Raw genomic sequence first — 16,592 nt, 5'->3', positions numbered from 1 at the left:
TACAAAATCTCCAAGATGACATTTCTATGATACTACAAGCATGCCGAGACGATAAGTATATTAAAAGATTATAAGGCAATGAGACTTGGATTCAAAAGCATTTAGCTGTTAAACTGAGGTTTCCTAACTTTCAGTGACAGAGGCATCAGTCACAGCATTTATACAAACTTTATAATAAAATTAAATTATGCCTAATTACAAAGTTAAAACCCTAAATACACTAAAATAAATAGGAGAGACTGAAGTTATTTACCCGTATGAAAGACAGAGTAGCAATCTACTATAGATATGTCCAGAGTTATTCTATCTGAATTTTAAAACAATTTTTGTTAACACAGTAGTGACATTAACTATCTAAACCAGTGAAAATACTGTATTATGAGGTACAAAGCAGATCAAAATGCTAATTTCTTGATTTTCCACAGATAAGAAACAAATTAAAAGATACATTCCAAATATGGAATGTCGTTCTTATTTTGGTAGAATAGGAAGCATGGGATAAATCACCAGTACTTTCATGAAGGCAGGTCTGTGCTGTGCAAGGGAGTGTGGTACAGAGACACTCACCAAGTTCCAGAAGAAACAACGCAGCTGCATTTACATGTTATGGCAGCATTCATGAGTTAACCGACGTTCAAATGTGGATTTATGATATTGCGCATTATCTTGCACTAACGTAGCTATACAATTTCAGATCCCATAGTAAGACTGTGACACTATTTCAGGAGGCTTGAAGCTAGCATGGAAATTTCTGCTTTGTGCTGCAATGAGGATTTAGTCTAACAAGTCATATTCAGTAAAAGGTAAAAAGGTATTTTGGTACCCAGTACACTATTATGAGAACGTTAAACTATATTATGACTGTTCTTTTATTTACTACACAAAACGAATGCTTCTATGTCTTTTGGCCAGATTACACCATTTAAATGCAATGGAAAGATACTGATGCTTTTGTATCTGTTTAAAAAAAAATCATGCTTTTGTATCTGTTAAAAAAAATCCAGAAAATCAATGCAGTAGATGATATAATTAACTCTTACTTCTGTCTTCGATGTACTCATCCCAGTTAAATGTTGTCATTGTTGCATTAATAAATGTACCATTTTCACCTATAGAGCTATTAAAGTAGGAAATAACAGTTGTTTCAAAAGTCGAATTGTCTGGAGGCCACTGCAGACATTTATTCCTCAAGTTGCCCATGAACAGCTGCAGCCCTATTAGTGCAAATACACTCAGACAAAACACAGTCAGGATCATAACATCAGAGAGCTTCTTCACAGACTGAATTAGGGCTCCCACGATAGTCTTCAAGCCTGCAAAGAGAAAAGATTTTTATTATGATGTTAAACAGATACTAAACACACAAAAATATCATGTGATTTTTCCTGACAAGATAAAGATTTCATGCAAAATCACAACTGAGTCTAATTTTGTGATACAGTAATTTTCATGAAAAGCCTTATTACTTGTGAAGATGAATGAAAAGCCATAAGTTTATGCTTATTTTATAGTGTAGAGAAATAAAAAATAGATAATACCAAACACATTGTTTATGCCAAAACAAGTGATTTTATTATTCATGCTATATCTTAACCCTACATAGAAAAGCATTGTTTGCTTTTGCTGATGCTTCTTGCCCAAACCTTTCTTGTATGAACCTTTTTAAGATTCTGCATTAGCAAACCCATTATAAAGACATTATAAGTGCATATTTGAATGACATCATAATAATCTTCTTAAAATATAAGAGGGGTGATGGTTTGGAGAAGAAAGACATCTTTAAAACAATATCCCATGCATGGCCCATGCTATCCTTTAGAGTTTATTTTTTTTATACATGACTTAAAACTGAATTAAGTTGCTATATCAAGTGCCTGCAATAAATGACAAAATTTGCATCAGTATGAAAGCTTGAGGTTAACTTATATTTAAAACATGTAAAGGAAAGCTTGATGTCATAAGATGCAAATCACATAGGCTGTTTACTGCAAATATCTCATGCAAGAATTTGTTAAACTCAAAGGCTGATTTTTTTGAAAAGAAAATACAACTAGTATAAGAAAAGCAAGAATCGATTTAAATAAAATTACATGTTTTGATTCCTGCTTTTTTATTTTGTTAACAATGTGTGGCAAACAAGGCTTATGCTTTAAAAACGTGAGTGCAGCCTTTGTAGAACAAAAGTCAGCCTCAGTGTTTAACCTAGCTCTCACCTGGAATGACTGATATTGTTTTCAAAGCTCGGAGAACTCTGAATGTTCTCAACGCTGAGACATTGCCCAGGTCCACAAACTCTGTCACATATCTGTAATAGGGGAGTTCACACACAAACACAATGACAGCACACAAATAACAGTTGGAGATACGAGGGGCCTAACACCTTACACCAACTACTTCTTACCTGGAATTACAGAAATAGTTTTCAAAGCTCTCAATACTCTGAAAGTTCGAAGAGCTGAAACATTGCCTAGGTTTACAAATTCTGTTACATACCTGTAGGATTAAATCACAGTTACTCAGAATTGAGGCAGATTTTATCCTATTTGTTTGGGTCTTTCATCAAGACCTCTTCACCGTTCACTGTGTTTTGCCTGTGTTATAAATATGCTTCTGATCACAAAATTAAAGTAAGTCTTATCAAAATAAACCACATTGACTTGATGTTTGAAACATAATTTGGTCAGCTTATAGCAGGAAGTCAAAAGGATTCCTTTAATGCTGGTACGCAGAAAGGAGAGAGGATATGAACAGTTTAGGCTGATGGCATTCACAATCCTAACGGGCTGGCACACCATGCTGGCCTCTGCAGCACATGCTTAGTTAGAAATACTAAAATGTGTAAAAGAGGTAGAAGAAACATATTGAAACAGCAGGAAGTCCAGGCTCCAAATGTTCTGGCTGACAAAATATGAGGCAATTTTTAGTCACTAACTTCATGCTATCAGAAAGAATTTTTGTTAAAAAAAAAAGTAGAAGACTTACGCAAATGTAATGACAGTGAAATCTAGCCAATTCCATGGGTCTCGAAGAAATGTAAAATCTTCTAAGCAGAAGCCCCTTGCAAGAATTTTAATAAGTGATTCAAAGGTATAAATTCCAGTGAATGTGTATCTGAGGAAAATACGCAACACAGTTTATAGAAACACGTTATCATTATCCATTATGCTCTCTAGTTGCTTTATTCTCATTTTCTCCTCTTTAAGTGGCATAAGAATTTAATGGAAGCTACAACCAACTTCAAACATCTGCAGAATTTATACCATAAGGAAGGAGGAATCAAATTATGATTAAAGACTAAATGACAACCCATAGCTTAAGTCCAAATTGTATAATCTATACCAATGAGACAGTTGCAAATTTCACAGTTACTTCACTGGTGCATGTTTATGTCCAATCTGAATCCATATTATAACAAAACACAAAGATAGATTATGTTAGGATTGCAGAAGTTGCTTCCAGACTAAAAATTTATTTCTTCAATGTTATTTTTATGCTGAAATGTCACTTAGTACCACGAGCTGGCAATGTGCCAACCTTCATCAGTCCTCATTGACTTTGTCAAAAAGTAGGTGTATCCAGTACTTCACCTTCAGCAAGACAGGCATAGTACTGGGATGAAATGAGTGTTTTCAGTTGCAAAATCCTGTGCAAGAACAACCACAAATATTTACAAATTCCAATAAAATTCAGCTACTCATTTTGACTAGAAAATGTGGTTGAAATGTAAAAAGTTAAAATATTTAATTCTGCCATTCTGAGTCATTTCAATTTTCTATCTCCAAATGATGTCATCTTGAAATTTAGTTTCATTTATATCTTTAATGGAAAAGAATTCAAACTAAACTGCTTAAAAGGCTTGAACTGGTTTTCAGATTTAAGCCAACCTGATACCAATTTTCCAATATGATTTTTTTCAGTTCAATTACTAAAAAATTTCTTTCTTGCACAACTTTACTCAAGAGATAAGAAGAACTTCTGCTGTATATCTAAATGGCACAGTAGAATGACATGGAGAAATATTCAAGCCAGCTATCTTTATTCATAAATATTTATTGTATGCTAGACATCCTGAATACATGTATGTTCATATTGAACTCAAAATGAGAATGCCTCCACTGACTTTAACAGCCCTGTGATTTCACTCGTGATTACTGAAGATTAAACAGATATGTATCATCCAAAGCAGTTAGGAATGAAGAAGCAGAAGCATAAAATGCTACTGCAAAAATGAAGCACCATGAAGAGCAGTGTTTCACACTATGGCCTTGGAACAAAAAGAATACAAAACATGCACCAATTGTATATCGGCAGCAAGTAGTTGACATCAGTTTGGACCTCTTCTCTTCCTATGGGAAGATTAGCCAATCATTTAAACACTTTTTAAATAGCTTATTTTTCATACAAGCTTTTCATTGTTAGAGTGTCTTTGATAAAGGAAAGCTGCACTACGGTGAACGCTGCCGTCCATTAGATGGTCCCTTTATCTGTAACGGTTATTGCAACAGAGATGGAAGAGTGTATTTCCCCGCATTCTTGCACAGACATAACATAGAATGCAGTGGAAAATATTTATAATCCACTTTTTTGCATGGTCAAAAGACTAGCTTCTCTTCTTACATTCCTCATCTAGTACTGGAAACAGAGGATGGACATTGAACAACGTGTAATGAGGCAAGTGTTGTAAAATATATGTATTTAGTATCATATAGAAAAAACTAGCATCAGAATAGCTGTTGAAAGGATATGCCAACAAGGTAGCTGCTGCCAGTGGATACCATCCTAATATAAAATAATTTACAGCAGTTTATTTCAGATTACTGAATATTATTCAAAGAAAATCCATTTAACTTACTCTACATTCTTTGTCCAGTCTGGAGGGTTACTCATGGTCATAAATACACAGTTGGTCAAAATAGTGCACATGATAAGCATGCTGAATAATGTAGGTTAAGAGTTAAGGAATGTAAGCCAGAAAATCTCATTAAAAGAGTATCAAATAACATGCTGCTTTGGCAGATTTCCACTATCAGGAGCTATTTATCCCTCTACTGCTCTGTTAACACTCAGGGAATAGCCCTGAATATGTTAAAGCTTCCACAGTCACTACTTTATAGCTAAAAGAAAACAATCACATATTAAAAATTAGAAAATCTGAAAGATGTGAACACCCAACTCTTAATTTTAAGAAGAACTTAGATGATGTTTTCTTTTGAATTAAAATGTGAAAGTTTGAAGTAGCAGCTTCTAATTTAGAGGAATAGCACAAGAAGCATTTGTTTTGGATGACCTAGACAAATCTGATCTCCTTCATGCATGCAAAAAAGTGAAAAATACATATTCACTCCTACTACTTTAAGTAGGAAGGAGCATAGGGAAATTTTAGGAAGAAAGTATTTTATTACTGTTTGCTTTATATATGGCTTTTGTAATATAAATGTTGGTGGAGAGGAGGCACGTGATACTCTTCCAAAAAGAAATCTAAATAGAATTCCAGAACAGGTCCAACTCATAAATAATTTCATTGGTTTTTAACAGAACTGCTCTGGATCTACAGCCTTTCACTCTCAGGACTGATGACATTCTTCTTAAAAACGAAAATACAACCAAAATGAAAACAACACAGAAGATGCACAAAATGTCCACATGATGGCACCATCACCTAAAACTAGAAAGAGGACAAAGCTCGATTTTGAGAAGAGGTTTTAGCTTCTGTAACTAAAATGCAGGTTCACATGGTGCTCCCAAATAGAAACCCGAGAATAATGGGGTGGGAAGTATTGTGAGGTTCCCCTCGCGAAGTTTTCTTTGCATGTACATTAAGAGAAAAAAAAAACTTCAAGTGACAGTAAACATCTCTGCCTTCTGAGATGACAGTAAACACCTTTGCCTTCGAACAACTGTGGAACTACATTCAACAGTTCTTCAGGTTTTCTGCTCAGTAAATATATTTCAAATCCTTTACTCAGAATCTAGCTTCTCACTATGTAATTCATATATGAACAAAGCAGAAGAGAAAGAAATGTATTTAAAAAAAAAAAAAACACATAAAAATAACATGTTGTAAAAGCATTTCACAAGCCTGTATTTTACATAGGCTTTCAAAATCCTTTTTGATGAAATATCCTTTCAGAGTTGCAAATCCTCACTATTCTTTCACCAGTGGAGAAATAACTAGAATATACCTTCCCATAACTTTAAACAACATTTCTTAACAGTCTGACTTTGGTGACTCTAGCTCTTCATCACCGTCTCAGTCCCATGATCTTCCATTATTCCATGTAATTGAATAACACTCTATAACATGCTAAGGAGTGTCGTATAACTGACAAATAATTATTTGTAGTGACACCTGTAGCAAGTGCACACAAAACAGCCTATGTAGTGTCATAGCTGATCATGAAGTCATTTCTAGGCTAGCCATTGATAACAACATCCAACACAACAACCATTGTAACTATCAGACTTCCATTATACCAAGATTGAAAAAAATCCTTTCAAGATTTATTCTGCATGATCTTAGGATCCCTGTATGTAATACTACACACAAAACTACTTTCAGTGTGCTTATATCAGACTCGTAAAATGTAACTGTACAAACATTTTTATTTGTTCCTTAAGTAAGCAGACTTGCTGAAGTCAATGCCCTTACTGTTCATACCAGCATTTGGGATCAGACTAGTAGGATGCCTACTACAGTCAGCTATCAAAACACCGAAAAAGACAAAATAATAGATAAGTCATTATGATAATTTAGCTTTGCACATCTCTAGCTGCAATGTGGAAATCTCACAACCTACTTGAAGAATAAAAATAAAATATCTACAGGATTACGAGTGCATAATGCAATAATGATCAAGAAATAAAATTGACAGGTAAGATACATACAGGACTGAAAATGTATAATAAAACAAGAAACCTAAGCTGTTTTATCAACCTATCCTTTTGCAATTGTGATCTGAATTGGAAAATGAAAAGGAATAATGAAACCATATTTTCACTAAATATTCATGCAAGCGCAAACCTGGGATCAAAGATTTGATTTTTAACACAAAGTGTCAGTGAATAACTGAAAGTATTTTGAGCAATATATCTGCAGTTTATGAAAAATGTGGAGGAGGGGAAAAGACGAAAAAAGATGTGATGATTACAAGAAAAATAAGAGTGAAGGGGGAAAAAAAGGTGGGAGATGAAAAAAGACACAGGAAGAAATTGTAAAGCACGACTGGTTGTCTGGCTTCTGATATTACTATATTAAGATCTAGCAATGAACACAAATGTAAAAAGGGAATAAGAAAAAGAACAGAAGACAGAAATAGTATAGAGAAGAGGGACAGAGCACTATAGATCATATTGATCCTGGGACGTGTCAGAGAATGATTTAAATACTAAATAACATCTTATTCACTACGGTTTTAAACTAACCACTTGAAAAGGATATGAATGTACCAAAATCTTAATAGCTATTTTTCTAAGAGGATTGAAAGGAGTTAACATGTACAGGGCAGAAGTGGCACTGAATCGGAATATTGCCTTCCCTTTATTCAATACTATAAAGGTCTGGAAAAAGAAACACAGAATGAAAAATAGCATTTAAAAGACACCAAGTTACAAACAATTACAAGTTCAAACCCAGAATCACTTTCATTTCATCATTAATCATATTTGGTCAAACTCTTCTTCCATTTACCCCTCCCCCAGAATCACAGTCCCCTTGTCCAGTTCACACATATTAGAGCCCAGCCAAATTACTATAAATGTAATTGCATTAAAACATTTGAATAAGTTTATTTAGAAATCATAAGTAACCCTGATATTGCTAGCTAGGAAAAAAAGGTATATAAGGTGTAAATGTACATAATATTTGAAGAACTGGTATACTTTTTGTAAAGAGCCATTAAAATTTCAACATTCCCTGAACGAAATAACCAGCGTTAATTATCACATCAAAGTACTAAGACAATAGTACCACAAAGTGATCTAAATTTCAAGAGTGGTCTTCGTGAAAATATGGTAATTGAATGTTCAGTAACCAGTTTTTTAACATAACACTAATGTACTGAATAGTTTTTGCTATACTCCAAGAAAATAATGTATCGCTTCTCTTTTCAATTTCCCTGCATTTGGGGAAATTCCTGTCTATTTCTGTCATCTCTTCTTTCTGCACACAGGTGAAAGTTCATGCTCATTGAAGGTAACTGGATCTAGCTAGCATTGTGGCAGCCCGAAAAAGCCCAAAGGGAACATAAGCCATGCAAACCTGGAGCATAGCCAGTAGCCACGATCTGCCTCAGCTGGAATCAGAGGGCAGCATTTGTAAAGGCTATGCTCTACTTTCTGAGCAGGTGTGCCAAATACAGCAGCAGAAATCCTGAAAATACAATGCCTCCCCTGCCTGAAATCATAAATTTCAGTATTTCCAAACTGAATATATTTGCATTCCCAGATACCCATTGATTCTCAAGCCACACTTCGTTCCTTTATTGTAGAGGAGAAAGGATTGGTCTGTAATGTAGTCTGCTACCATTGCTTTTCAACTCAATTACTAGTCTTCCTGAAGTTCAAGAAAATATGCCCTCAAATCAGAGTTTTTCATGTTTTCTGTTCCCTTTACTCTGACAAAACCTCTTATGAAGCATAGGTGATGCTGACTCATCAAGACATACTAAGAAATTAAAATAGAGCCTGACCTAAACAAGGATGTTCAAAGATATGCAAAGAACACCAAGAAAAATAATAGGAGAAATTATCATTGCAATGAATGTATAGTTTTGAGTCTTAGATCTCCTACTAGAAATGACTACGCTTTTGGAAAAGATCAAGATAACTGCTATGCATGTCTCAATCAAGAACAAGCAATACAGCAGGATTTTACTACACGTCCACACTTAATTACAGAATTACTTTTCTAGTTTACAAAGCATGATAATATGAGTGCTAACTTTAGGATTTCCAGCACTGAATTTATATTTTTACTATTGCAGAACTGGAAAAGAAGGAAGGAAAAGGATCAAAGACTTTGACCCAAATTCCATTTGCCTTACTTCCAGACTTCAACAGCGTAAATCACTTGAGTAAAGGGAGCAGAACACAGTATTTAATTGAAAACCATGTTTTCAAATTTAACTCACTATTCTCCATAGCATGAATTGAGTTTTAGAAATTCTGCAGCGAACATTTAAGGTATAGCTGATTTTTTTTAAAGCTGTTCTGTCTGTTTAGTTTATCATGGTATGCCTATATTGTTATTGTTTCACCATATTAGTAATGAGGCATGCCCTTAATTCCTGCAGGAAGTATCTTCATTTGTATCTTTTTTACTTAGTTCAAGTTTGACTCCTAAAAATTCTTGGGGGTTTTCTTCCTTTTTCTTTGGAAAAGTTTTTTTGTGCTCATGTTTGCTTTTTTTTTTAATTCACTTGTTTTTATTCACTAGCTAATTTCCACAGGAAAGAAAAAAAAAAAGCACAGGAAAAAAATTGTGAAGACAGAACAATAAAAAAAAAAATCAGTAATTTCTTCTTTACTGGTAGAATAATGACGGTGCAACACATATGATGCCAATATCTGAGGGACTGGAATTCTGGAGCAAACCCAAGGCCATCTGGTCAAAAGTCTAAAGGTCAGCACTTTTGTGCTTGGCCACAACAGTTGCTGTTGTTACTTTAAATAAAAAGAAATTATGTGGGTTTATTTTTTAAAAAATGAACATCTCTATAAAATATTTTTAAAATTACATAACATTCTGTCAGCACTCCAAAAGGAATGCCTACCATCTCTTTATTTACATCCCTCGTTTAAACACCTCCTCTTTGGTAACAATCATAGAACAATATAAATCTGGATATGAAAAATTTTCACCCAAAGTCGGATACATGATGCCTCTATAGAGCACAAAATAGAAAAGGAGGACTTCAGCATATCCTGAGGAATTACCTTTACGTACTTCTCTATCCTTCCTAGCAACAGGAGAATGCAATGTAGGCTTTCCAAGTGACAGTGAAGAAAGCCAGCGAGAAGGTGTCTAGCTACCTTTGAGATCAGTTTCACAGTGAAGACCTGCTCCTTTCACATCTATAACACAGCAATTAGTACAATAATAATTCTAAAGATAACCCCTGTGCTACTTCTTCAATTCTCCTGTGTGTAAAACACTGAAAGTTACAAATTTTAAATTAAAATGCCAGGTATATTAAAATAAAACTAAAGGCATCTCTACTGACAAACCAGGCCCTAAAACTTTCATTAGTAACTTCTGTTCTTACAATGGAGATTTCTGCCAATGAAATCAGCTGCTGGGGGAATGTATTATATGTAAAGACCAGGTCCAAAATACTGGAAATACTATATCTGCGGTATTTTAAGAAGATTTTAATCTTCTTAAAGCCTGATAGCAATATACAACACACTCACTTTTTTATTGATATAATATGGGTCCAGGTCTTCCAAGGGCTCAGACACCATTCCTGGAGGTATGTCGCCGTAAATAAATGGCAGCGTCTTTCCTGCCTCCAAGTCGCTATTTGGCTTTGGGCCATCTTCATCATCATCATCTTTGCGTTCTTGTTTGGATTTTTTAGCTTTTTCTTCATTGACACGCTGCTCAATAGCTGCAAGTGATTCTCTTGTGAAATAGCGGAAGCTGTCAGGTCCTGGTGGTACCAGCACTGATTGTGCCATCTTTTCATCCTGCACCTCTTAATTACTGTTTAGCCTCTCTCATAAAAAAGTGCTAAAAATACAAAAAAACACAGAAATATTTAGAGCAACACAAATAGCTACAAACAATATACCTTCACAGAATTTTCTGTGGGACATCTTGTTAAATTCAGTCATTATCAGGCAAGAGGAGGCTGCTGTGAAATGGATTTTTTAATTTGTTTTTATTTCAAGACAAACCATTTTCCTTTGCAGCTGGTCTCTTAGAGTTGTCTTGAAGGTATCAATTCTTAAAACACTTAGTTTAAAATTCACTTAGTACTTGTGACGCTAGATTGCCAATTCTACAGACTGTATAAAAAAAAGTCAGATACATCTTCTTGCCTTTATCAAGGGTAATGCTATCCGTTCCAGTGAATAAAGCGGGAGATATTTTCCACCACATTCAATGTGAGGAAGCAACAGTTCTGAAGTGTTTATGATTTGGTGTTGAGGAGTGAGACTCCAGACAATTAATCTCCTTATTATCCTGAAAGCTGCACCTTGGACCAACCCTTCCTCTAGATATAAGGACCAGAAATGATTCCTAGAATCCACTACCACCATGCAAGACCAGAGGAATCAGTTGAAAGCAATGTGAGGTGGTCCTTCTCTTCGGGTACTAATATGCTGCCTTTGCAGAGCTGCCAGGTCAGGAAACAAGATCCAGGCATAAGCACCTGTATTCAGATCCCCTGCCTGGCAACACACTGTGCACTGAAAGAATTGCTGAATCTAACAAAAAATATCTTTAATCATTACATACTGCACTTAGATATTTTACATCTGATACCATATCAATTGTATATATTTTTTACAATTTTCACTAACAAGAGCAGAACCATCTCTTCTTAATGTCTCCAGACAGTTCAGTTAAAAAGAACAAGTGGAAAATATTCCCCACACAAATACTTTGATCTCAAATCATAAACAGGATCTCTGCCGTAGCCTTCAAGAATTTTTCTCGAGTCCTTCTCCTGAGTAAGCACACTAAAAATATAGCAAATGCAATAAAAAAGTAACAACTTCTGAGGAAGACAATATACCCAAGAAACAATTAGCAAATTAAAACAATACAACAGTTAGAATACAATCAGCATGATCCTATTTTACTATCTCACTAAATGCACGTACTCCAGCACAGATGCAATGAATTTGTATTTTTGAAGCCTGCTAAATAAACTGCAACACAATGCCTTCTCCTCCTTGTCAACTACATGCACATTGCCATTTCCACCTACACGGACATCCACACACATCCCAACTCCTGCAGGTCTCTCTATGAGCATGCTCTTCCATTGCAGGCAAATGCACCTGGTGCATTCCGTCATGGACGGTCTGGAGCAAACTGCTGCTGGAAGCTGCACTGACTAGTAGCAGCAGAAGGGTTAATTAGGAAAATGAAAGTGGTCCTGCAGCAGAATACCGTTAGATTGGGGGGGGGAAGCATAATCCTGTTTTAATACTGCAGGAAACAATTAAAAATTCATTACCAGTGAAGAATCTTGCACTTATGTGGGTTTGAAATGGCACCAAGGAAGACTGCAGCTAAAATTCCATCATGTCTTTTTTTTTTTTTTTTTTAATTCTCCTTCTACAGACCACACCTAACTTCCTGCTGAAGGATCCTGGTTATTGAAGTCAAATCTGGCATTTCCTGTGCAAGCCTACTAAGTGCTAAAACTCTCATTGCCACTAGATGGTACTGATATACATCCATAAATTCTTGTCAGAAATGGAAAAGAATTTTTGCATGCTTGAACACTTGCTTAAACTCAGACTCTGTGACTAAAATACCCGATTTTATATAACCATCCAGGTCTCAGGATTCTCAAAAATTCTTTTGAATATATAGCAGCTACTGCTGATGAGACCATAGCTGTTAAAACTGTGAAGGTGACACAGAAAGAAAGTAGGAGGGACAGCAAAGTAAGAGAAATAGAAAAATGGAGGTTGCCCAGACAGTGTACAACCAAAGCAGTTGCTGAGACTGGATTATCAGAAGTCTGAATTATTTAAAACTATAGCTTGTATCAGTTTTCTAAAATAAATTTATACAATACATTTGATGTGTATTCTTTCTAAAACTAGGAAAGCCAGCAATGAGAGGGAAGGATGGCAGTTTTGGGTGTTCACTGCAGTGGTGAATTCCTGTAGCAGGGAGCAAGACTAGATGATCAGGAGCACTGTAAGCCCCTCCCATGTGGGAAATCAACAAGGCATCACCTTTGGGCACCACTCCACCTAAACGCCATCCCACTTCTTTTCACTCTCTTGCTTTCTCTGTATTTTCTGTTCTCAGTGATTTTCATACTTTTTCTCCCACTGCACTAATAAAACTTTTTAGCCTCTCTCTCCCCCCACCATCGACCTCCTGCCCCTCCCTCCTTTTCTCACACATTCCCAAATCTCTTTTGAACTTTTCAAGCATCACATTCCTGTATCTATAGATTCAGACATTCAAGCAGTCATTTACAACTGTCCCTATGCCATCTCCTTTCCTTCAGCTGTGAAGTGGACTAAAGAAGCTGTGGAAAGTAATAAAAAGCAAAGGGTCACTCTAAAGTGAGAAAGGCTGGAGAAGGGAAGAATACAGTAGCTGAAGAAATGCCACCATGGCTTTAAAAAAAAGGACAATGAAGAGAGAATGAACAGTTGAATTGATCAAAATAGTGTTTCTGAAATTCTCAGCAACTAAGAAAAAACGTGTCAAATGAGAAATATAATTTAACCACATCAGAATTATTGATTTGGTTTTGAATCATTTAAACATTACACAACACGTTAAAATAATGTTAAAAGCCTTTTTAGAAAAGTCCTTTATTTGACAAATTTTTCTAATTTCCCAAATGATTCAATGAAATCAACAGAAATTTTGCAAACAACTCCATGAAACCATTTTTTTTCTGCTAAAAAGCTTTGGATGAAAACTTCTGGCTGCTTCTAATTCTGACTATGGTTTACTTGAAGCTGCTCTGCAGTCTCAAAATAAGAGGATTATGAGACAGCACAGATTCACAGAAGGAGTAAAGGAGTTTCTAACTACAAAGAATTTTTATTATTTATATGTGTGGATATGTACATACGTGTTTATGAAGCTGCTTATGAAAGTTGGATCTACAATCTAACCAGGATGTAAGGTGAAAAGAACGTGTATTTTAGAGAGACAGAATAAGCAGGAAATGCAATATGATCTTTGCAGTCTGAAAGAGAAATATATGTACTTCTGAAGAGGAGACCACAGTAGTACATCTAGAGAAGCTAGTAACAAAACTTAAAATATATTTAAATAATTAGATACTACATAGGTAGAGTAAATAACAGAAAAAATTAGTAGAGACAGGAAAATGATCAAGTCAAATAGTAAATATCAATCAAAAACTAATCTAACATAAGCTACATCTTAAAACTGTTTTTCAAACATGGTCAAAATCTACCTAAAATATAAACATGGAATAATTTTGGTAACAGGTAACTTCTGACTGCTGTCTAGTTTCCTACCTACTGTCATGGGTACATTTTATGAATTTTACCACCGGTGGTATCAACCTTCCCACTACTATGGCACATCTGAAAGCTTGAAGTGGACTTTGTCTCTTAATCATCTGGTGCAACACCCATAGCCCATATAAAGGACAGAGTTGAAGAAGTGTTCAGTGTCAGATGTAAACAAACTCTACATAAGGGTGAATGATTTTTGACAGGACAGAGCTGAGAGAAACTACTGAGTCTTTTCCTGGCTGTCTAGCAGCCCTTCATCTACAACAATCCTGATTAATAAAATCAGAAGGAAAACAGATTACCAGCTTCTCCTCAGAAATCTGTAAAAATTAACTGTCTTTGTCCAATGCTAAAGTGGAGCATTAAAATGCACAAGTGGCAACTTGCCATCATTCTGTGGTTCTGTGCTCCTTCTACTCTCCAGCTGTGTGTTCTTGTACTATATTAGCATTGTCCCTAAGTGCATGACCTTTCATTTATAGTTCTGATTTTTCTCTCATTCTAGTAACACCATTCAAACTCATCTAGTCCTTTCTGTGTAATCACTTGCTCATTCTTTGACAATGCCTCCTAGCTTTGTGATAGCAGCAAATTACTTTGGCATATTTCCACTTTCTTTGCTGAAATAATTAATTAAATTTTAAATAAAATCTGTCCCAAAACTATAACGGTGACAAGCAACTTTGACCAAAGTGTAGGTTACTGTGGTATTTGCTGTAGTTTGCAAAATATGTTAATACTACTCTAAGAATATTAATCTTAAAACAACCCCTGAAGTTTATACTTTAAAATGAAATAGTATTTTTTGCGTTTAAAGAGCAAAAGGGGTAGAAGAGGGAAAAGGGAGCTTTTTCTTCTTGTAAATAGTGTACATTTAATAAAACACACTGAACCTAAAGAAATTCCTGTCACCTCTTCCCCACATGCTACTGAAAACACTCACCACACTACTAAATTATTCATGGTGATCTAGATGACTGAAAAACATGTTTGCGAGCTTCACAGATGCCATGAAACTGGGAGGGCTACAGGTAAACAGAAGGACAGTATTAGAATTTAAAATCTCCTGACAAATATCAAAATGGTCACCAACAATGATGCAATTCAAGAGATACAAGTCCTACAGGATGAGGAACAGAAGCCCACCAATAGCTCTGCAGGAAAAGACCTGGAGTACTTACTGCACCACAAACCAAGCATGAGTGAAAACTGTCAGTCTTGCAAAAACAAAAAGTACTTGGATTTATAAACTTGTAAAATGATCTTCTACTCTTCCAACTGGAGCGGTGTGTCCAACTTGGGTACTACATTTCAAAAAATATGGGGGCCACCTCGAAGGAATTCAGACCATGGCAATAAAAACATAATCATGAGAAAACATCCAAGGAATTGTGGGATTTATTTGACTTCTTTCTGTCTTAATTTTATATTGAAAAGATTAATAGAATACACAATAAAAATCTTTATATGTCTAGAAAGCTCCTCCAAGGAAGAGGAGAAGTTTGTTTTCTTTTTATCTGGCACATGGGCAAACAGGTTGTGGGGTTAAACTGCAGCAACAGGGATTTGTTAGGAAAACCTTTTACCAGTGAAAATAGAGAATGAAGAGAGTAGATGCACAACAATCATTCAAGGGCTTTAAGAAAGACTAGGCCTTGTAAAAAGAAAGATCAGTGATGTGTGTGAGATTTATAGCAAAACTGATCAGGATGAGAATCAAGAAACTTGTAACAGGCCCTCACTGTTTCAGGGTCTTAGTAAGCACGGGTTTCTCATTGTTCTATGCTGCTCCATCTGTTACGTTTCTCCCCATGCCTCAAGGGAGCACGAGCTTATTGTTTATATACTAGAGAAGCAGAAAAGAAAGGCATTTTGATTCCAGTCACTGTTGACTGAGGAAGTTCTTGAAGAATCAGTGGGGTGCAGAATAGCGAAAAGTGACATCACATGCAGGAAAGTCCCCAGGACCTCTTTACAGAGAAAGAGACGAGAGTGCCTAAGGAAGCACTCATGTCGAATAGGAGAGATCTGCCTCCAGTTTCTCTTTACTCACCTCTCTCCTTCCAGTATTTCCCTTTTCCATAGTCTGGCAAAAAGAAATCTATTTCATAGTTCTACGTGAACCTCGCATCACTGCTATTCCTATACATGAGTAAAATAAATGCTGGGAAAAAAAAAAACCCTGTTCTGTTTCAAAGGGCTACAGCCCTTCTGGGTGTGTCAGCACCCCATGGCACTGCATGAAAGACTGTATAATATGTGATTGCCCTGTCTGAAGGTGGAAGGTTTACAGCTTGTGTAGTATCGCTGCTAAGATTTATGGTCTCACTACTCCACTGCTGAAATTAGTAGACAGCAAATAAAAATCAATTTTCCTGTGCTTGAGGTTTGTGTGT

At 35.7% G+C, this 16,592-nt stretch overlaps 1 protein-coding gene across 8 annotated transcripts in view; it reads right to left on the bottom strand.

Moving 5' to 3' along the window:
- The window catches only part of LOC104351730 (sodium channel protein type 2 subunit alpha), a 54,998-nt gene extending 44,321 nt beyond the window's left edge, over positions 1-10,677 (bottom strand). For 4 of the 8 annotated variants that reach the window (XM_086465910.1, XM_086465912.1, XM_086465914.1 and 1 more), the window contains exons 1-6: positions 10,411-10,677; positions 7,439-7,557; positions 4,853-4,942; positions 2,983-3,111; positions 2,214-2,305; positions 1,041-1,313 (exon numbers count right to left, since the gene is read on the bottom strand). In XM_086465910.1, the coding sequence (XP_086322036.1) occupies positions 1,041-1,313; positions 2,214-2,305; positions 2,983-3,111; positions 4,853-4,942; positions 7,439-7,557; positions 10,411-10,677 (970 nt within the window). Of the gene's footprint in view, positions 1-1,040; positions 1,314-2,213; positions 2,306-2,401; positions 2,494-2,982; positions 3,112-4,852; positions 4,944-7,430; positions 7,558-10,410 lie in introns of all 8 variants that reach the window. The other 4 variants (XM_086465911.1, XM_086465913.1, XM_086465916.1 and 1 more) reach the window with 2 other exon arrangements.
- Between the last annotated feature and the right edge of the window lie 5,915 nt (positions 10,678-16,592).

Source organism: Leptosomus discolor, chromosome 5 (assembly GCF_034619465.1).
Source record: "Leptosomus discolor isolate bLepDis1 chromosome 5, bLepDis1.hap2, whole genome shotgun sequence".
Lineage (NCBI taxonomy): Eukaryota > Metazoa > Chordata > Aves > Leptosomiformes > Leptosomidae > Leptosomus > Leptosomus discolor.
The sequence above is the reverse complement of the archived record's forward strand: the minus strand, read 5'-3'. Positions and strand labels throughout refer to the sequence as shown.